The sequence below is a fragment of the Asparagus officinalis genome, chromosome 5 (genome assembly GCF_001876935.1).
Source record: "Asparagus officinalis chromosome 5, Aspof.V1, whole genome shotgun sequence".
Lineage (NCBI taxonomy): Eukaryota > Viridiplantae > Streptophyta > Magnoliopsida > Asparagales > Asparagaceae > Asparagus > Asparagus officinalis.
The window spans coordinates 113,679,282-113,696,295 of NC_033798.1; the positions used below are offsets into that span (position 1 = coordinate 113,679,282).

The 17,014-nt window shown below is 36.6% G+C and overlaps 1 protein-coding gene across 1 annotated transcript in view; it reads right to left on the reverse strand.

The window, feature by feature from the left end:
* The window catches only part of LOC109842414 (protein SDE2 homolog), a 4,926-nt gene continuing 510 nt past the window's right edge, over positions 12,599-17,014 (reverse strand). Inside the window, 3 exon segments of the mRNA XM_020411294.1 lie at positions 12,599-12,709; positions 13,872-14,451; positions 16,933-17,014. The exon segment at positions 16,933-17,014 is cut by the window's right edge and continues 30 nt beyond it. Coding sequence (XP_020266883.1) covers positions 12,599-12,709; positions 13,872-14,451; positions 16,933-17,014 — 773 coding nt within the window.

Genomic DNA, 17,014 nt, shown 5'->3' on the forward strand with positions numbered 1-17,014 from the left:
ATTATTGAATTAGTTTATTATTCTTATTATTCTTCAGAAGCAGTGCCGTCTAAGGCATTGCGGTGTTACTTCGTTGGATGATGAGAATGACTGGGGGTTTTGGACGGATCAGCAAATAGAGAAAAGATTAGAGAGTTGATGATTTGAATGCAAGATGTTCACATGATTTGCATTTAGATCACTATGATCGCTAGTAGGGTTACACCTGCTAACTCCTCATTAAATCTCATGTAAAATTGAAATACCGAAACCACAGCAGATGGATGCTGAAGATGGAAGAAACCATCCGTACTATTGTTATTTTATTGTCGGACCGGAGGCGGTAAACCAGTCGCAACCGACTGGTGCCCGGACAAGCATCACGTTCAATCATTCAGATTTTTCGATTTCTTTAAAAAGAAAGGGCGGGCCACTTGTCAAGCTCACTCGAGCCCAGTATCCAGATTGTATTATTTTAGGAGGAGACACCATTTTGTCAGGTATTGAATAAGAATAATGATAATAATAATAAGTACTTTTTAAAGAAGCAATTAGTGTTTTTAGTTAGGCAAACACATACCACGACTTTTTAAGATGTATTACTTTACTTTTAGCATCATTCTTATAATTTATCTCACGATAAAACCTTTTTTTTATCAATGAAAAATTTTATTCATTTCCCAATTTGTAATGTTTGTACACACATCAAACCTCACCAGTTTTTCCGGTGAGAAACAAGAATTCCAACATATCTATGTTAGATTACAATCCTACATCAAACCTCACCAGTTTTTCCGGTGAGAAACAAGAATTCCAACATATCTATGTTAGATTACAATCCTCCTATCTTTTCCTTTACATATTCAGGTGAGAAACAAGAATTCCAACATATCTATGTTAGATTACAATCCTCCTATCTTTTCCTTTACATATTCAAGTATATCTTCATTAAGCCACTTAGTTAAGATTGAGATTTTCACCTCCCTAATCAGTTGGATTGGATTGTGCTGTTTCTCTTGAAAAAATCCTCAAATTCCTTTCCTTCCAAATCCAATAGACAGTTGCCGAAAGAGCCATTCTCTTCACTTTCTTCATGTATCCCTTCCCTTTCAGTTCTGCACTATACCAGATCACCACCTCAGTCTAGTTGCATGATCACCTCGAGTAGCATAACCATTCCATGATTCCATTCCAGATAGTTGCTGAATATTGGCATTCAAAAAACAAATGTTTACATGTTTCTTGTTGAGTTGCACACAGGGTGCACAGACTTTCAGTTAGCATCCCCATCTTGCATAGTCTCTCCTTAGTTAGCAGTCTTGAGTGGTTGGCTAGCCATAGGATTACCGAGTGTTAAGGGTAGTGCAGTCCACCCCAAATTGAGCCTGACATTGTATCAATAGGAGTTGTCGAATGAGTCAGGGCTTTATATATCTCAGATATTTGGATTTTCCCATTATCATGGCATTCTTTCATAACTCTCTGCAAATTGTTTCTATCTCCAAATTTATTGAGAGCCAAGTCTCTTACCTTGAGTAATTGTCTCCACATCCAAGAATCAGTTCTTCTTGCTTGAACTTGCCATATATCCATTTGGTGTACGTAGTTTTCATGCACCCATTTAATCCACAATATATCCTTTTTCGTATGAATCATCCATAATAGTTTCATTGCAGCTGCATAATTCCATGTTTTTGCACTGTATAATCCCAGACCACCCATTTTCCTATCTATGCATACATCCCTCCAAGACACTAGATGCATCTTGCAGTTCCATAAGAAATCAGAGCATAGCTTGTCTATTTTCTGCAAAACTCTTATGGGTAGTATGTAACTACTTGTCCAGTAATTTTGAATCCCCATAATAACAGTTTTTATTAACTGAATTCTTCCAGCATATGACATTTTCCTCCTACCTTGCCATCCTTGAATTTGTTCTGAAATTTTGCTAATCAGATTTGAGCAATCAAGATGTGAGAGTCTTTTAGAAATCAGAGGCATCCCCAAATATCTAATTGGTAGAGAACCTTCAGAAAAGTTCAGGAGAGAACATATTTGATTCCTGACATTATCCTCAACACCTCCCAGATAAACAGCACACTTGTTAGAATTTGTTTCCAATCCAGAAACTCTACTGAAGTCTTGAAGACAACTATTCAGTTTACTAATAGACTGGATATCAGCTTTACTGAACAATAGCAAATCATCCGGACTGGATATCAGCTTTACTGAACAATAGCAAATCATCCGTAAATATTAAGTGAGTTATCCCCAAGCCAAAGCATCTAGGATGGTATTTGAACAGGTTATCAGTTCTAAGCTTCTTCATCCTCCTGGACAAATACTCCATCCCAATAACAAATAGATATGGTGATAGAGGATCCCCCTGCCTCAGTCCCCTTGCCCCCTTAAAGTATCCATGCAGAGATCCATTAAGGGATAGTGAAAATTCCCCTGCCTCAGTCCCCTTGCCCCCTTAAAGTATCCATGCAGAGATCCATTAAGGGATAGTGAAAATTTTGTAGTAGTTATACAGGCCCCTTAAAGTATCCATGCAGAGATCCATTAAGGGATAGTGAAAATTTTGTAGTAGTTATACAGGTCATAATCCATCCAATTATTTTTTCTGGAAATCCCAATCCTGTCAACATAGCTTTAATAAAATCCCAGCTTATTGTATCAAATGCTTTTCTCAAATCTATGTTGAGAGTAACTCTTGGGGATATATGTTTTCTACCATAATGCTTAACCAATTCATGAGCAAGTAGAATGTTATTTGAGATAATCCTTCCTTTAACAAAGGCACACTGTGCATCATTTACTAAATACCCAATAACTTTCTGGATTCTAGCAGTTATTATTTTCAAGATCACTTTGTAGACACAATTACAACAGGAAATTGGTCTAAACTCAGATGATGAGCTTGGATTCAGAACTTTAGGAATTAAGGTGATTGTAGTTGTATTGAGAGAGCCAAGCAGCTTACCAGAACTAAAAAACTCCTGAACAGCCTTGATCATGTCTGCACTAATAATATTCCAGGTGCTTTTGAAGAATGATGCACTATAGCCATCAGGTCCAGGGGCCTTTTCATCAGAGATTGTAAAAACATGTTTGATCTCTTCATTGGTAATTGGAGACTCCAGTTCATTTCTATGTCTATCCATAAGAATGGGACCATCAGAGATGACTGCAGGGTCTGGTTCAAGAGTATTCACTTTTTTCCAAGCATATTTCTGTAATATTCAATAAGTTCAGTAGCAATTTCAGGCAAATCTGTAAGCCTCCTTCCATTCTCTGAATAGAGTGTTAACACTCTATTTTAATGCCTTTTAGCTTTCATGATTGAATGGAAATATTGTGAGCTCCTATCCCCATGCACAACCCAACTAATATTTGCCTTTTGTCTATGGAATGATTCTTCACATTGTAGCAGCCTGTTGTATTTTTGAATACATTTTTTCTCCTGAGTAATTAGATCCTAGTTTAGAAGATCCAGACTCATCTGATTTTGAACTCCCAGCAATTCCTCTTTAGCTCTTGCAACTTGCTCCCCTATGTTCATGAAGTGCTTCTTATTTAACTCCTTGAGGACAAGTTTTAGCTTCTTAAGTTTAGAATAAAACTTGTACATGTTGTACCCTTTTATCTCTTGTCCCCAGACAGAATTCACAAGTGCTAAGAAGTCAGGATGTTTTGTCCACATTTTATAGAATTTAAAAGGTTTTTTTCCTTGAAAATCCTCCTCCCTAACAGAAACAAGAGCTGGAGAATGATTTGAGCACATTGGCACTAGAAATTCCACCTGGCTTGATGTATAATGATGCAACCATCTGTCATTAATTAGAATTCTGTCTATTCTGCTCCAAACTCTAGTATTAGTATCTTGCTTATTATTCCAAGTGTAGAAACATCCAATAGATTTGATATGAAGTAGTTAGCTTGATGATATAAAGTTTTGGAAGTCTTCTGTGTCAGCATCTGAAATAAGAGCTCCTCCCATTTTTTCTTCAGCACTAATGATTGCATTAAAATCTCCACCAACCAACCAAGGGCAGTTAACATTTTGTTTGATTTCCAGAAGATCCTGCCATAATTTTTTCCTATTCTCCCTTTGATTTGAGGCATAAATCACAGACATTAGGCATGATACTTTTCCATTTTTCAATTGAACAAAGTAAGTCAAGCATTGATCAGTTGAGCTTATACTTTGAACTATCATTAAATCATTGTTCCAGAGTATCCAGATTCTCACATTACCAGCTTCCTGAACATTTGAAATCTAATTCCAGTCTCTAGCAAATTTCCTGGCAATATGCTTCATCTTTCCTTCCTTTAGTTTTGTTTCTAAAAGAGCTATAAGGGGAATATTGTACTGATATATGAATTGCTTTACAATTAAATGCTTAGAGGATTTGTTGAATCTTCTAATATTCCAAATGGCTAAATGCATTTATTGATTCCCCCCTGTCAATATAACAAGGGTCAAAATCATATACCTAAGGATCTAGTGGGGAGAATTGTGTTTTCTGATTTGAATTCCCAGCAATGTTGATTGTTGTTCTTCTAGCAATATGTGCTCTACTCACACTTGTGAATCCTGATGCATTCACTGTTGGGGATTGATATACATTTGTAAGACATGGGCTTCCATGCTTTATGCCTTGTGTACCAGGTGAGCTGTTATCTATAGCTTTACCCTTGTCTTTTAATCTGTGCATGTTTTCAGTTGGTTGCTGTGATGTATTGTACTCTTCCTTACTCATGCTATCTTTTCCCTGAGCCTCATGTGCAGATTCATTACCAGTTAAAACCTGTTGCCCATCATTTTCCTTTTCAGCATTTGGATTCAAACCAGTGACCTGCTCCTGAACACTGTGCGTATCAGTCTGTACATTATGTGCCTGCACAACTTCCTTCTGTCTATTAACAGGAACCCACATTTTCCTACCCTTTTGCCTCCTGCAATATTCAGTATCATGTCCCACAATATTACAAACTGTGCACCATTTTGGCTTAAGTTCATATATGACATTCTGCCTATACTTTTTCCATCAGGTCCTTGTATTTCAACAGTGTCAGGTAATGACTCTTTTAAGGGTAGCTTCACTTCAAGTAGAACCCTAGCATAGCTTAGCCTTTGCCTTGTTGCTGTAAGCATGTCAGTTGTTATTGGACATCCTATAAGACTTGAGATTTTGCTAATACCTGTAGCACTCCATAGATTGAGCTTTAAATTTGGAAATTGCACGCATAATGGATAAGAACAGTCTTGTATTTTTTCCACTTCAGTGTCAATTGACCATGGCTTGAGAACCAATGGCCTTGAGCCAAAAAACCATGGTCATGCATCCAACACTTTTCTCATTTGTTGTTCCGATGGGAAATCAAACAAGAAAACACCTGATTTGATCAATATGATTTTTGGAATTGAAATTCTCCCCCAGGCTTTATTTACATATGCTTCCATGGATTTGAATTTTGCATTCAATCCTATAACATGACATACTAATGCATTTTTCCAGTAATCAACTTCTTCCCTCCATTCCATTTCAGTAAAAACAGCGACATTAGATTGATCAAATGGAATGAAATTAATTGATAAACCTTTCCCATGTTTTCTATTATCTGTAAACAAGCTAGCAAAGGATTTCTTTGTTCCTTCACTTTCCCTTGTTAAATCTATCTCATCTTTCAATTCATCATTCTTTTTCTCCAGATTGATTTTTCCATAACTTTTTGAAGATTGAGCTACAGGAGTTGCAAGAATCTCAACATTGCTATCAATTTCATCACAATCCTCATCATTCTCAATATTTAAATCATCTTCTATATCTTCAGCCAGGAGTTAGGACTCTTACTAAGTTGTCGAGCAAAAATTGAATCAGATCTGAGATGAACTTGAGCAGGATCAGAGAGAGGTAGTTCTAGCCAGTATTTCCTCCATGAGCTCTCTCTTCTTTGCCCCAACCGGACCTGTGCTCCCCATTAGCTCTATCGATGAATCCTCTCGAGCTTCTACTGTTCCATTGCTTTCCTCACCATTTTCGATTCCCTCTGTTTCCTCAGATCTACGAGTAGACGAAGAGGAGGTGAAAACGAAAATAGAATCTCTCAAAGTGGCACTAGGAGTCCCCTTGCTCCCATTCTTCTTCTTCTTCCTCATGGTAGATCTAGATGGAGGTGCACGATAGCGGGAAAATTTTCGCCCGCTAAAATGCACCAAAAGACCGCCACTTTATCCCTCACAAAAAAAACTTGAATAGCTTTAATTCACCGCGGGCGGCTTTAACTGTTGGGAGGTTTCAATATAACTCCTATGTCTTAGGTTTGATTCCAAACAAATTATAAAAAAATTTAAAAAATATAAAAACCTGAAGGTCTTTCCAAATTCTTCCTTTTTTAAAAGGAATGTTCTAATTTGTCTCGAAATCTTGAAATTGGATGATCCTGCAAATGATCCATGCTGTCATTTAATTTAATAAACAAAACTTATAGTATGGGTAACATCATTCTTCAGAGTTCTTACGTATTAGAAATGTCTAGTCCTTTATGAAAAAAAAATCATATAAAGAGCTCTCTGTATAAAGTCATATAGAGATAAAGAAGAATAGTTAATATCTCAATATGCTAAATTACCATATTGATATTTTTTGTGCATTCTTTTTATCAGTTTGATATTTTTTTTAGCATTGGCAACATTTTGATATTTTTTGAGTAAAATGTCAATTATATACCCATAACTTCGCCGCCGGTGGAAAAAAAGCATGTGAAACTTCCTTCCTTCTACAATTTTTGGCCTCCCAAACTTTCTCTTCATTATATTTGGAGGTGATACTAATGCCTCTCATTTTACATCCTAAAATTTACTTTACTATAGTGGACTCAGCATTCTTCCGGAAACTTAGACATAGTTACTATCCTTATACCAATGTGCCAAATAATATTTTGGCATTTTCCTCATGAATATAAGACAGCACTACTGGTATCAAATGAGGTTTCACGGTTTTTTTCATCAGCGGCGAAATTTTGGATCTAATGACAAATTTGACTAAGAAATAATATTAAATTTTCGTGGGAGCTAGAAAAAAATTATCGAACTGAAAAAAAAAATATCAATATGATAAATTAGCTTATCTCGACATCGATTTAAAAGTTGACGCGTGTATTGATTTTTATACTAGCTAGTTGCAATTATTCGACGTTTGTTTGTACTAAGTCATGTATCGCGTACGTTAATTTAAGATTGGTAGTGGAACAGACGTTGCGTTCAATCTTCGGGCATTCTGATCGCTTAATTATTAAGTCCACTATAGTCTCGTTTTAGCGAGTCTTAATTGAATCGCAATTCAGTTTGAGACTTGGCCCAAATTCACTCCATCATCAGTATCACTCGCACCGTCTTTGACGGGGTACCTTTATATATTCTACGTGCCATTAATATTCTATCTTACCCTGGACCGTCAAATTCTACGTTTGACCACTTCAACGATTCCTCCATTTAATTTGAAACAAATTCATTCACATCTACTCTAATTCACAACTTTCTCCTAGCTAGCTAGTTCACTACACCTACTATATATATATACACACACATACATGATCTCAACTCAACACGAAAAACATCAGGCCACGCCTCCCTCCCTCTCTCTCTCTCTCTCTCATGGGGAATTGCATACCCAAATCCAAGAATAGCTCAGCGATTGTGCCCGTATGCCAAAAAAGATATGTTGTTCCCAACTGCCAAATTGAGGAGGATGGCGAAAAAGGTGTGATTAGAGTGAAGATGGTCATGACCAAGAGAGAAGCAATCCGGTTCCTTGCGCAAGTAGCTAACAATAGTCCGGTTATAACAGGCGGCGATCTGTGAATTGACTTTAATAAGGGTTGCGTTACTGTTAAATGAAATCACACACATTAAAGAATCTTCCATTTTGGTTGTTGAAGAAGTTAAGAGGAAAAAGTTCAGAATATAAATGATTGTTGAAGGTTGTTGAAGATTTTAGCAGTAGATCAAAAGAGAGAAGAGTATATATGAGGAATGCAATATTTTGGAGGGAACCGTGTACATTTTTCCCTCCATTTTTCCCCTTCCCTGCATAAAACCCCCCAGCTCACTGATTTGACACCGCTACTTCATGATGGGTTGCTTGGCTGGCGAATAAGACAAAACCCAAGTTCTTCAATGCATAGCCGATTTCAGCGCCCACCCCCAAATCGAAAATGAGAGAAGAAAGGGCAAAATGGGTACTGCTGGAAAAATACACTATAAAGTAGAGAAACACTGTTGGGTTTGGGGTGAGAAAGCATGAGTACTTGGGTCAAGGTGCCCCCAAGTGTTTGACTCTAGTTGAGGGGTGGGGATGCATAGCCGAATTTTATTTGGTTCCCCCAAGCAATTTTCCCAAAAAATTATCGAACTTAAAAAAAAAATATCAATATGATAAATTAGCTTATCTCGACATCGATTTAAAAGTTGACGCGTGTATTGATTTTTATACTAGCTAGTTGCAATTATTCGACGTTTGTTTGTACTAAGTCATGTATCGCGTACGTTAATTTAAGATTGGTAGTGGAACAGACGTTGCGTTCAATCTTCGGGCATTCTGATCGCTTAATTATTAAGTCCACTATAGTCTCGTTTTAGCGAGTCTTAATTGAATCGCAATTCAGTTTGAGACTTGGCCCAAATTCACTCCATCATCAGTATCACTCGCACCGTCTTTGACGGGGTACCTTTATATATTCTACGTGCCATTAATATTCTATCTTACCCTGGACCGTCAAATTCTACGTTTGACCACTTCAACGATTCCTCCATTTAATTTGAAACAAATTCATTCACATCTACTCTAATTCACAACTTTCTCCTAGCTAGCTAGTTCACTACACCTACTATATATATATACACACACATACATGATCTCAACTCAACACGAAAAACATCAGGCCACGCCTCCCTCCCTCTCTCTCTCTCTCTCTCATGGGGAATTGCATACCCAAATCCAAGAATAGCTCAGCGATTGTGCCCGTATGCCAAAAAAGATATGTTGTTCCCAACTGCCAAATTGAGGAGGATGGCGAAAAAGGTGTGATTAGAGTGAAGATGGTCATGACCAAGAGAGAAGCAATCCGGTTCCTTGCGCAAGTAGCTAACAATAGTCCGGTTATAACAGGCGGCGATCTGAGACCGAGAAAGGCCGGAGCCAGCATCGACCCATGGAGGCCGGAGCTGGAGAGCATATCGGAGGGTTGGTGATCGGTAGATGAGCTTTTGGGGTTTTGGAGTTAGGTTAGGGTTAGGGTTTAGATTAATTTGGTAGCGCGCTATGGTTTTACGCTGTGTTCGGTGGCAATTTAATCGTTGGCTTGCTAGAACTATGTATTAAATGCCAGCCAAACACACGCCCACAATAGATGAGGTGTTTTTTTGTTGTTTTATTTTGTAATATATATAAAAGCAATATCTTCAGTGCTCGGGATGAATATTGTTTTCACGTGACAAAACAATATACGTGCACATATGTACATATTCATATATTATTAGTATGTTATGCGATCCCCTGGTTTTTGTCCCCTATGTAGACTATATCTATATGAGACTTTTTCCTTCTTTAATTCTCATCTGGATGTGCAGAATATTCTCATATGTACGTAGTTGATAAAATAGGATTAAATTAGAAATAACACAGAGTAATAACTTTTCTTTGATTTGTGATGGGAATTCTCTTTTTCTAATTATGGCACGGAGTTAATTGAATGGTTTTCTCTTAAAGCCCGCCTTTATAAAAGAACCAAAAGTCTATGAAATCTATCAAGCTAAATCTGAAGAAAAGCTTGCTTACTGCTAATTAAAAATTCTATTAAGTATTTAAATTAAAAGCTACTATATAATAGTAGTAGCTAAAATGAAGTCTTGAGTTCTTCAATTTCGAGCTACGAATTCACGTCATATATAGTAGAGATAATTCTGTAATTTTTGGGTTAAATGTATTTATTTTTATTGTGGGGAATATTTGATGATGTAACCTGGATGAGTTATACTAAGAGTGGGTAAAAAAGATTATAACCAATTAACGCATCCACGCCCCTCTTCCATACATTTTGAAGAATTATGTAATAGTTAAGAAATTTTAGTTAAATAATCATCAACTAAATTTTTATCACATTTAGATAATAGAGGTGTTGTTGGATAGCAGATTCCTAATATGTTTCCTAATTTATTTTGGCAACAAGTTATTGGGATTCCTAATATGTTTTGTTAATAGGATTCCAAATCTGTTTTGGTAACAAGTTATTAGGATTCCTAATCTATTTTGATTTTGGTTTTAGAATTCCTAGTATGCTTTTGGATTTAGGATTTATATATATATAGAACGATTGGAAGAGAGAATTGGGCAGCGAATGGGATATTTGGAGCACAGAAAAGAGGTATTTTCTGAGCTATTGGTTAGGGTTTTGTTTGGAGAGAAATAGAGCTTTGTTGGTGAGATTAATTGGTGACTTTGTGTGATTTTGTAATCTCAGTTTGTACTCTTCTTCTCTATTTAGTGAAAACCTCATCCCCTTCTTGCCCCGTGGACGTAGGCAGCTTGCCGAACAACGATAAAATTGATTGTTTGAGTTTATGTCGTTATTTTATATTGTTTGGCTTTCTCTCTAGGCATTGATATTTGTTCTTGGCACCCATCGGTTTGGCCACCGTGCATAATAGGTGCACTATTTCTTACAACAGGAATATAAATATAAAATCAATATTTTCAAAGGTAGGAACATATATAATCAATACTTGTTTTACACGTGCGGGTAAATCCATAGTAAGAGTGACATCCGAAGTATTTCTGTACTTCGACGGAATTCACTTGCAAACCCACGAATTCTAGTCAATTTCCGTATTATGCTTCCAAATTCTGTACTTCGACGGAATTCACTTGCAAACCCACGAATTCTAGTCAATTTCCGTATTATGCTTCCAAATGAGCGTACGTAACCCTCCGAAAATGAGGGCTTTTAATAATAATATGTTTATACATTCCACAAATGTGAAGATATCAAACAAAAAATGACACAAGCTCTGCATACTTAGTTGTCATTTAATGCTTGTGTCTTCAATGCTACTCCGTCACCATTAAATAAATAAATTGGCAGAATTAATCAACCTCTTTCCATGCTTAATGTGTTGCAAAGAAAATGAGGCCATTGAAGTTATCACGTGCGTGTTACTCATTTCCTTTTTCATGTGGAGATGAACGTAATTTGTTCCGTGGAGGAGATTGCATAACGGTTTCAAAAGCACTTCATGCATGTCTTCTAGAAGTTGACACGACATCAAAAGAAAGAAAAAAAAACATGCAATCATGTTGAATTAGTTTATTATTCTTATTATTTTTCAGAAGCAGTGCCGTCTAAGGCATTGCGGTGTTACTTCGTTGGATGATGAGAATGACTGGGGGTTTTGGATGGATCAGCAAATAGAGAAAAGATTAGAGAGTGTAATTAATAATATCACCGTTATTGAAAGCGAGAGGTAGAAAAAAAGAAAAGTAAAATAGGATCTACAGTAACATATTGGTGAAAATTTTCCCTATTTCATAATTAATACATCTCACAGTATATAGATATTACAGAAAGTCTACAAATAGAAAGATACGAATATAACAAATTAAGTTCAAGGCCATCAATATCATTTGCAAGATGAGATGGAGATGTCAATGAATCTAAAAAATGAAACTCACTTCACCCTTATAAATAATAAGAGCAAATATGACCCTTTGCATGGCTACAAATATGAAAGCAGATGAAGGTGGATTTGACAAATTTGTGGTTTGCACAGAGCTAGGCGGAAGTCTTAAACGGTTCATAAATTTTATTTTAAGGTCTGAGACTCTGAAATCATTTTGAGGTGAGGAGAAGAAAGAATTCAGAAAAATGATGGCGCCAGCGCGTTCATTTTTATTTTTTTCTGTACTTATTTAACAAGAAGGCTGGACTATGGAATGAGCAACAAATAATGACCGGTGATGGATGTTATGGTACAGAGCCCATTACGTGACAGTAACTCAAATTTCAACTCAGTGAGCTTTAACTTCAAATTAAGAACAGAGACTAATAACAGTTGTAAACGATACCGTGTGCGAGTTTGCAAGAGAAACATGATCACAAAATAAAGGCAGTAAGCACCTAAGAGGGTCTAACCGAGTGGATAAGCTGCATATGAACAGTTCTCTAAGGTCTCAAGGTCAACTCGTCTCAAACTCGACTCTCCAAGAGAGCACCCACAGGAACTTAATTTCCTGAAATACCCAAAACCGCGCTTTAAGAGATGCCCCTTAGGCACGCCCGAGGGTTTAATACCGTAGTCCAAAGAATCATTGGGAAATTCCATCATCAAACCTTGAAAAGATAAAGGTCGTAAGCACTTAAACAAAAGGCAACAAATCACTGAGCAAAAGTTACACGATATACCCCATCCACCTTTTTGAGCATTCAAACTCCAGTGTGCAAATACAACAAGGTTTATTCTTACGATTACAAAGACACTTTCAGGTTCAAAGAACAGAAAATAGGATCCGGTAGCAATCCAACGAGTGAAACTGCCCAAACCAACACGTATCTGGTTTCATTTTCCTTCAGTCTTGGCGGCTAGAACTTTCTTGGGCTCCTGCAACGTTCCACCACACTTCAATCCTCGTGACTGCAGCTCTGCTTTTAACCTTTCCATGCCAAGGATCTAACAAAGATAAACATACATCAGCAGCGTATTTGCCAGTAGAGAGGGGGAAAAAACAGGCAGCTGATGGTGTCCGATCATGATACAAAGTAAAGAACAATAAAAACGAGTTTATTGCAGATAAACCCACTATAGTATATCACTGTTTTGGTCTTAGTGTTCCCTCTGCTTTGTTTTTGCATATAAGACTTACCGAATTAATTTTTTTGACTCTTTTACCCTCAAATAAAGAAACAACTGTTTACTTGATAAGTAGACCCACTGAGGATAAAAGAGTCAAAATATTCCATTCAAGAGGACCATCTGTAAAAGTAGAACTAACCAATTTAGCAAATAAGAGAGTCATCCGTATGTTAACCTTACGCTTGTCAGTGGTAAACAGAAAGGGATTTAAGTGGTTCCCAAAGATGAGGACAAGCAGTGGGATGTAAGAAAACAGGTACAAGAAGTAAACTTTCTTTTTAAGTGTTCACAAGCCTAGGCTTCACAAAATTACCTCATCTCAAAAATAAAAGGCACTTTATGTTTTACTTTCTACCACTAAAAATGACATAATGCAAAATGATTGCTGAAAGACAGTAAAGCACCAAACCAAGTGTGTTGCTAGATTATGTCATGCACTATGAAGGCACAACCAAAATGAGTCGGCTTCATTTTGTCGAGACTCGAGATAAATGTTTGAAGGGCACAGATTCAACTTAGTGCAAAGTTAGCTTCATAATTGATAGGTGCGAAACGACAGACTACATGTATCGAAAATAATGCGCTCAATATACCAAAGCAATTGTTTCAACTACTATGTTAAAGGCATTGTTGTGGGACAAGAATACATTGAACTTCCCTTTTCTCCAAGTCACCAGTAAAACCAATTTGCCTGTAACCTGCATATGTTTTTGTTTCAATTTTTCTAAAGTGAAACACAACATTTTCAGCATGCCACTTATCTACCACTGTCCAAAAGCATGCCTGTGTATGCATCAGTATATGCATGCATGCGTAAATTGAAATTGACAAACAAGTCAGTCCACTGTGTTAATTTTCACGAAGTTAACTGGAGAAACTTAAATTCTGAAATATAATCATACAGAGAGAGAACATGTATGCAAGATGATAAAAAGATAATAATACACAAAAGAATTAGAGAAGGCCATTGTAAGCATACCTCCAGTTCCACTGCAGAATTATACTCATCAAATTTCAATGGCTCCTCCGAATTGTATCTATCAGAAGTCTGAATTACTGTTTCTTTATCAATAATTTCAGGACCAACTGGCGTTTCTGCTGGCTTGACCTCTTTCATTACTGTGACCTCTTCCAATATAGAAGCCGGACTATTCTGTGCAGCAGCTTCCTCAGATACTCCCATCTCAGATTTTGCTAAAACATCTGCCTCTGTGCTACTGTCTCCAGTTACAGAACCCAGTTCCACTGCAGGAGTCTCAAAATCACATTTCCCATTTACTTCACCCAAGTTGCAATTTTCTGAAGCTCCACCAGATGACTGTTCACTACCTGACACTCCAATGACTTCATCCAAATTGCTTTGCTCAGAAAGCCTTCCTGATGATTCCCCGTCTGAACTAGCACTGACCAGACCAGCAGCAGAAGTCCCCTCTTCTTCCTTATCATGGCTCATACAACTTCCATCATCAAGCACAACTGATTTCTCTTTGTCATCTTCATCTTCGTCGTCGTCTTCATCTACGTCGCTGTCACTTTCATCAACCTTTTTCTTTCCCATCCTACAAATCCAATCAACATAAATCCAAGTGGAAGAAGCACAATTGAAGGAATAGTATAGTATTGCAATTTCAAGGCATCTACTTATAATTCTAATAGATACAGTTGGATGTCTACATATCAAAATTCATTACGCTCATATTTTTTACAACTTAAAAAATTAGAATTATTAGGTTCCATAGATCTTTCGTATAATAAAGAGGTTGAAACTCATATATTCAAAGGCAATCCAATTTCAAAATTTCTGGAAACTCTAGGACTTGGTATGTCACGTGACATTCCTCTTTAGAAGCAAATAGAAATTGCCAAAATATTGTTGAAATGCATGCATATTAGTTATGTCCTGGAATTATTGAAAAGGCATTAGCCCAACCACACACAAAAAAAAAAGTGAAAAAAATTGGCGGAGAGAAGAAAAAAGAAAGAAAACAACAAAAATAGGGTTATTAGCACATATACCCCTTAAATCATGGGTGTTCGCAAAAATACCCTCCAAATCACAGTATCAACAAATTTGTAATCGCGATGTTAAAAAAAAGAGAGGAAGAAGAAAGAAAGAAAAAAAGAACAAATATAGAGTTATTAGCATATATACCCCTTAAACCATGGGTGTTCGCAAAATACCCTCCAAATCACAGTATTTACAAAACTAACCCTTAAATCATCAATTTTGAAAAAAAATTACCCTCAAAGCATTTATCATAAGCTTTGATAAGCTAATTTGTAATCACGATGTAAAAATTATCAACAAAATAGACAAACTTTTAGCACTAAGTTGATGATTTGTTGATTTTAGGGGTTTTTTGCACGAAGTTGTTGATTTGAAGGGTAGTTTTGCAAATACCCACGATTTAAGTATATATGCAAATAACCCAAAAAAATATTACTACAAAACGTTATCGCTCTAATTAACAAACTCTTAAAGCAATTCTTGGAATCTCAAGACCATCTAATGGTCTACTCCATGAATGGGTTCTCTGTGAGGCACAAGGAAAAAATTTATGAAGTTTAATAAAATTAAGGTCTTCAATTTCCGACCACCTTATACAAACAGAAAGCTAGCATTCTTCTTGGAAAAAGGGAAAATGAAGGGAAGTACCATTCATTCAACAAAATGTTTGAAAATATCATTAGTATTTAATCATAATCCAGGGACAATATAAATTCTGAATGCCTTTACATACTTTAGTAGCATGAAGCACAATCAGAAAAATGATGTGATTCCGAAAGCACTCACATAATATAAACATCAAATAGGTTCCTACATATTTATTCAGCTTATACTGTTAGAAACCGTGTATCATGAAAGATAACATGCTCTCATGTCAAAAATGCTTACAACTCAACCGTACTTGAACCGTTTTCAACCAGTAAATATTGCTATTCAATAGAACAAATAAAATTCTAAAAGACTAATTCAATCAAAGAGATGATCACTAGAGCAAATTAATGGAGTTAACAAATGCTACTCTAGAAATGAGTGCAACCACCTCCCTGTTGCGTAGTTAGTGCATAAAAGGAAGGTAATATTAGGTCAGTAAAAGACAATTTAATCAATTAACCTAATAAGGCTCAACTACAAGTCTTCCTCTGACATAATCATCTCCTCTTTTCTTCTGCTTCTAAAATCCTAGCATCCTCATTTTGAGCTACACCAAATGTCTCTCCAATGTATACAAGAACCCGATCTGTGATGAGAATGTCGCAAACTGCATCCCGACACTCTCTTTCTCCATGGGGTTTAGAAGAACTTAATCCTTCAAACTAAAATTTAGGCCTTATACCCAAGAAAAATAGCATCCATTAGTAATACCTTATGTCATGCTGCTTTGGACATGATTATGCAGGCGTGGGCACAACTCATTAACGAATATGCATCTGACACACATCTGATATGCTTTATGCAACAAGACTTCCCAACATCTAAATTTATGAAGCATTGTAAAACTTTTCCAATCTTTAGCCATCTCTAAAGCTTATATATCTAGGGTGCATCAAAATTTCCACATTAAAATTTTTATGACTTACAATATTTGGTCCTCTGATAGATACCCCTGGCGCAAATAAGAGTTGTCGCTGTGTAACCTTGGTGGTAACAAATTTATGCCATGGAAAAGGCCGTCTTGTAATAACTAAAATGCAAGGTAAGACTGCATATCAAAAGCGGCACAAGACCTTACCAGGCCCTGCACATTGCGGACTGCGCTGACATTTTTTTTTATTACAATGGTTGAATGTTTGATAAAAAATAAATGGACTGAAATAGGAAATGGTACTGCACCTAGATAAGAATTGAAAATCCTCCCGAACTAGAAGTTGATAACATGATTTGATTTTACATATTTCAGGTTGCCTTATTCTTACACCAACGACTTCCATATCCAAGAAAATTAACATTAAATCCCACATTTCAGTCAAGGGAAGCGACCAAATTTTTTAATAAAAATTTCATCAAAACCCAACAAATGCATATAAAAACTCACCATATCTTCATCCTCTTCGAGACCGACCCTCCAGCGGCCGGCAGAACCTTCCTCTTCCCGTCCCGATACAGCGCAAACGACT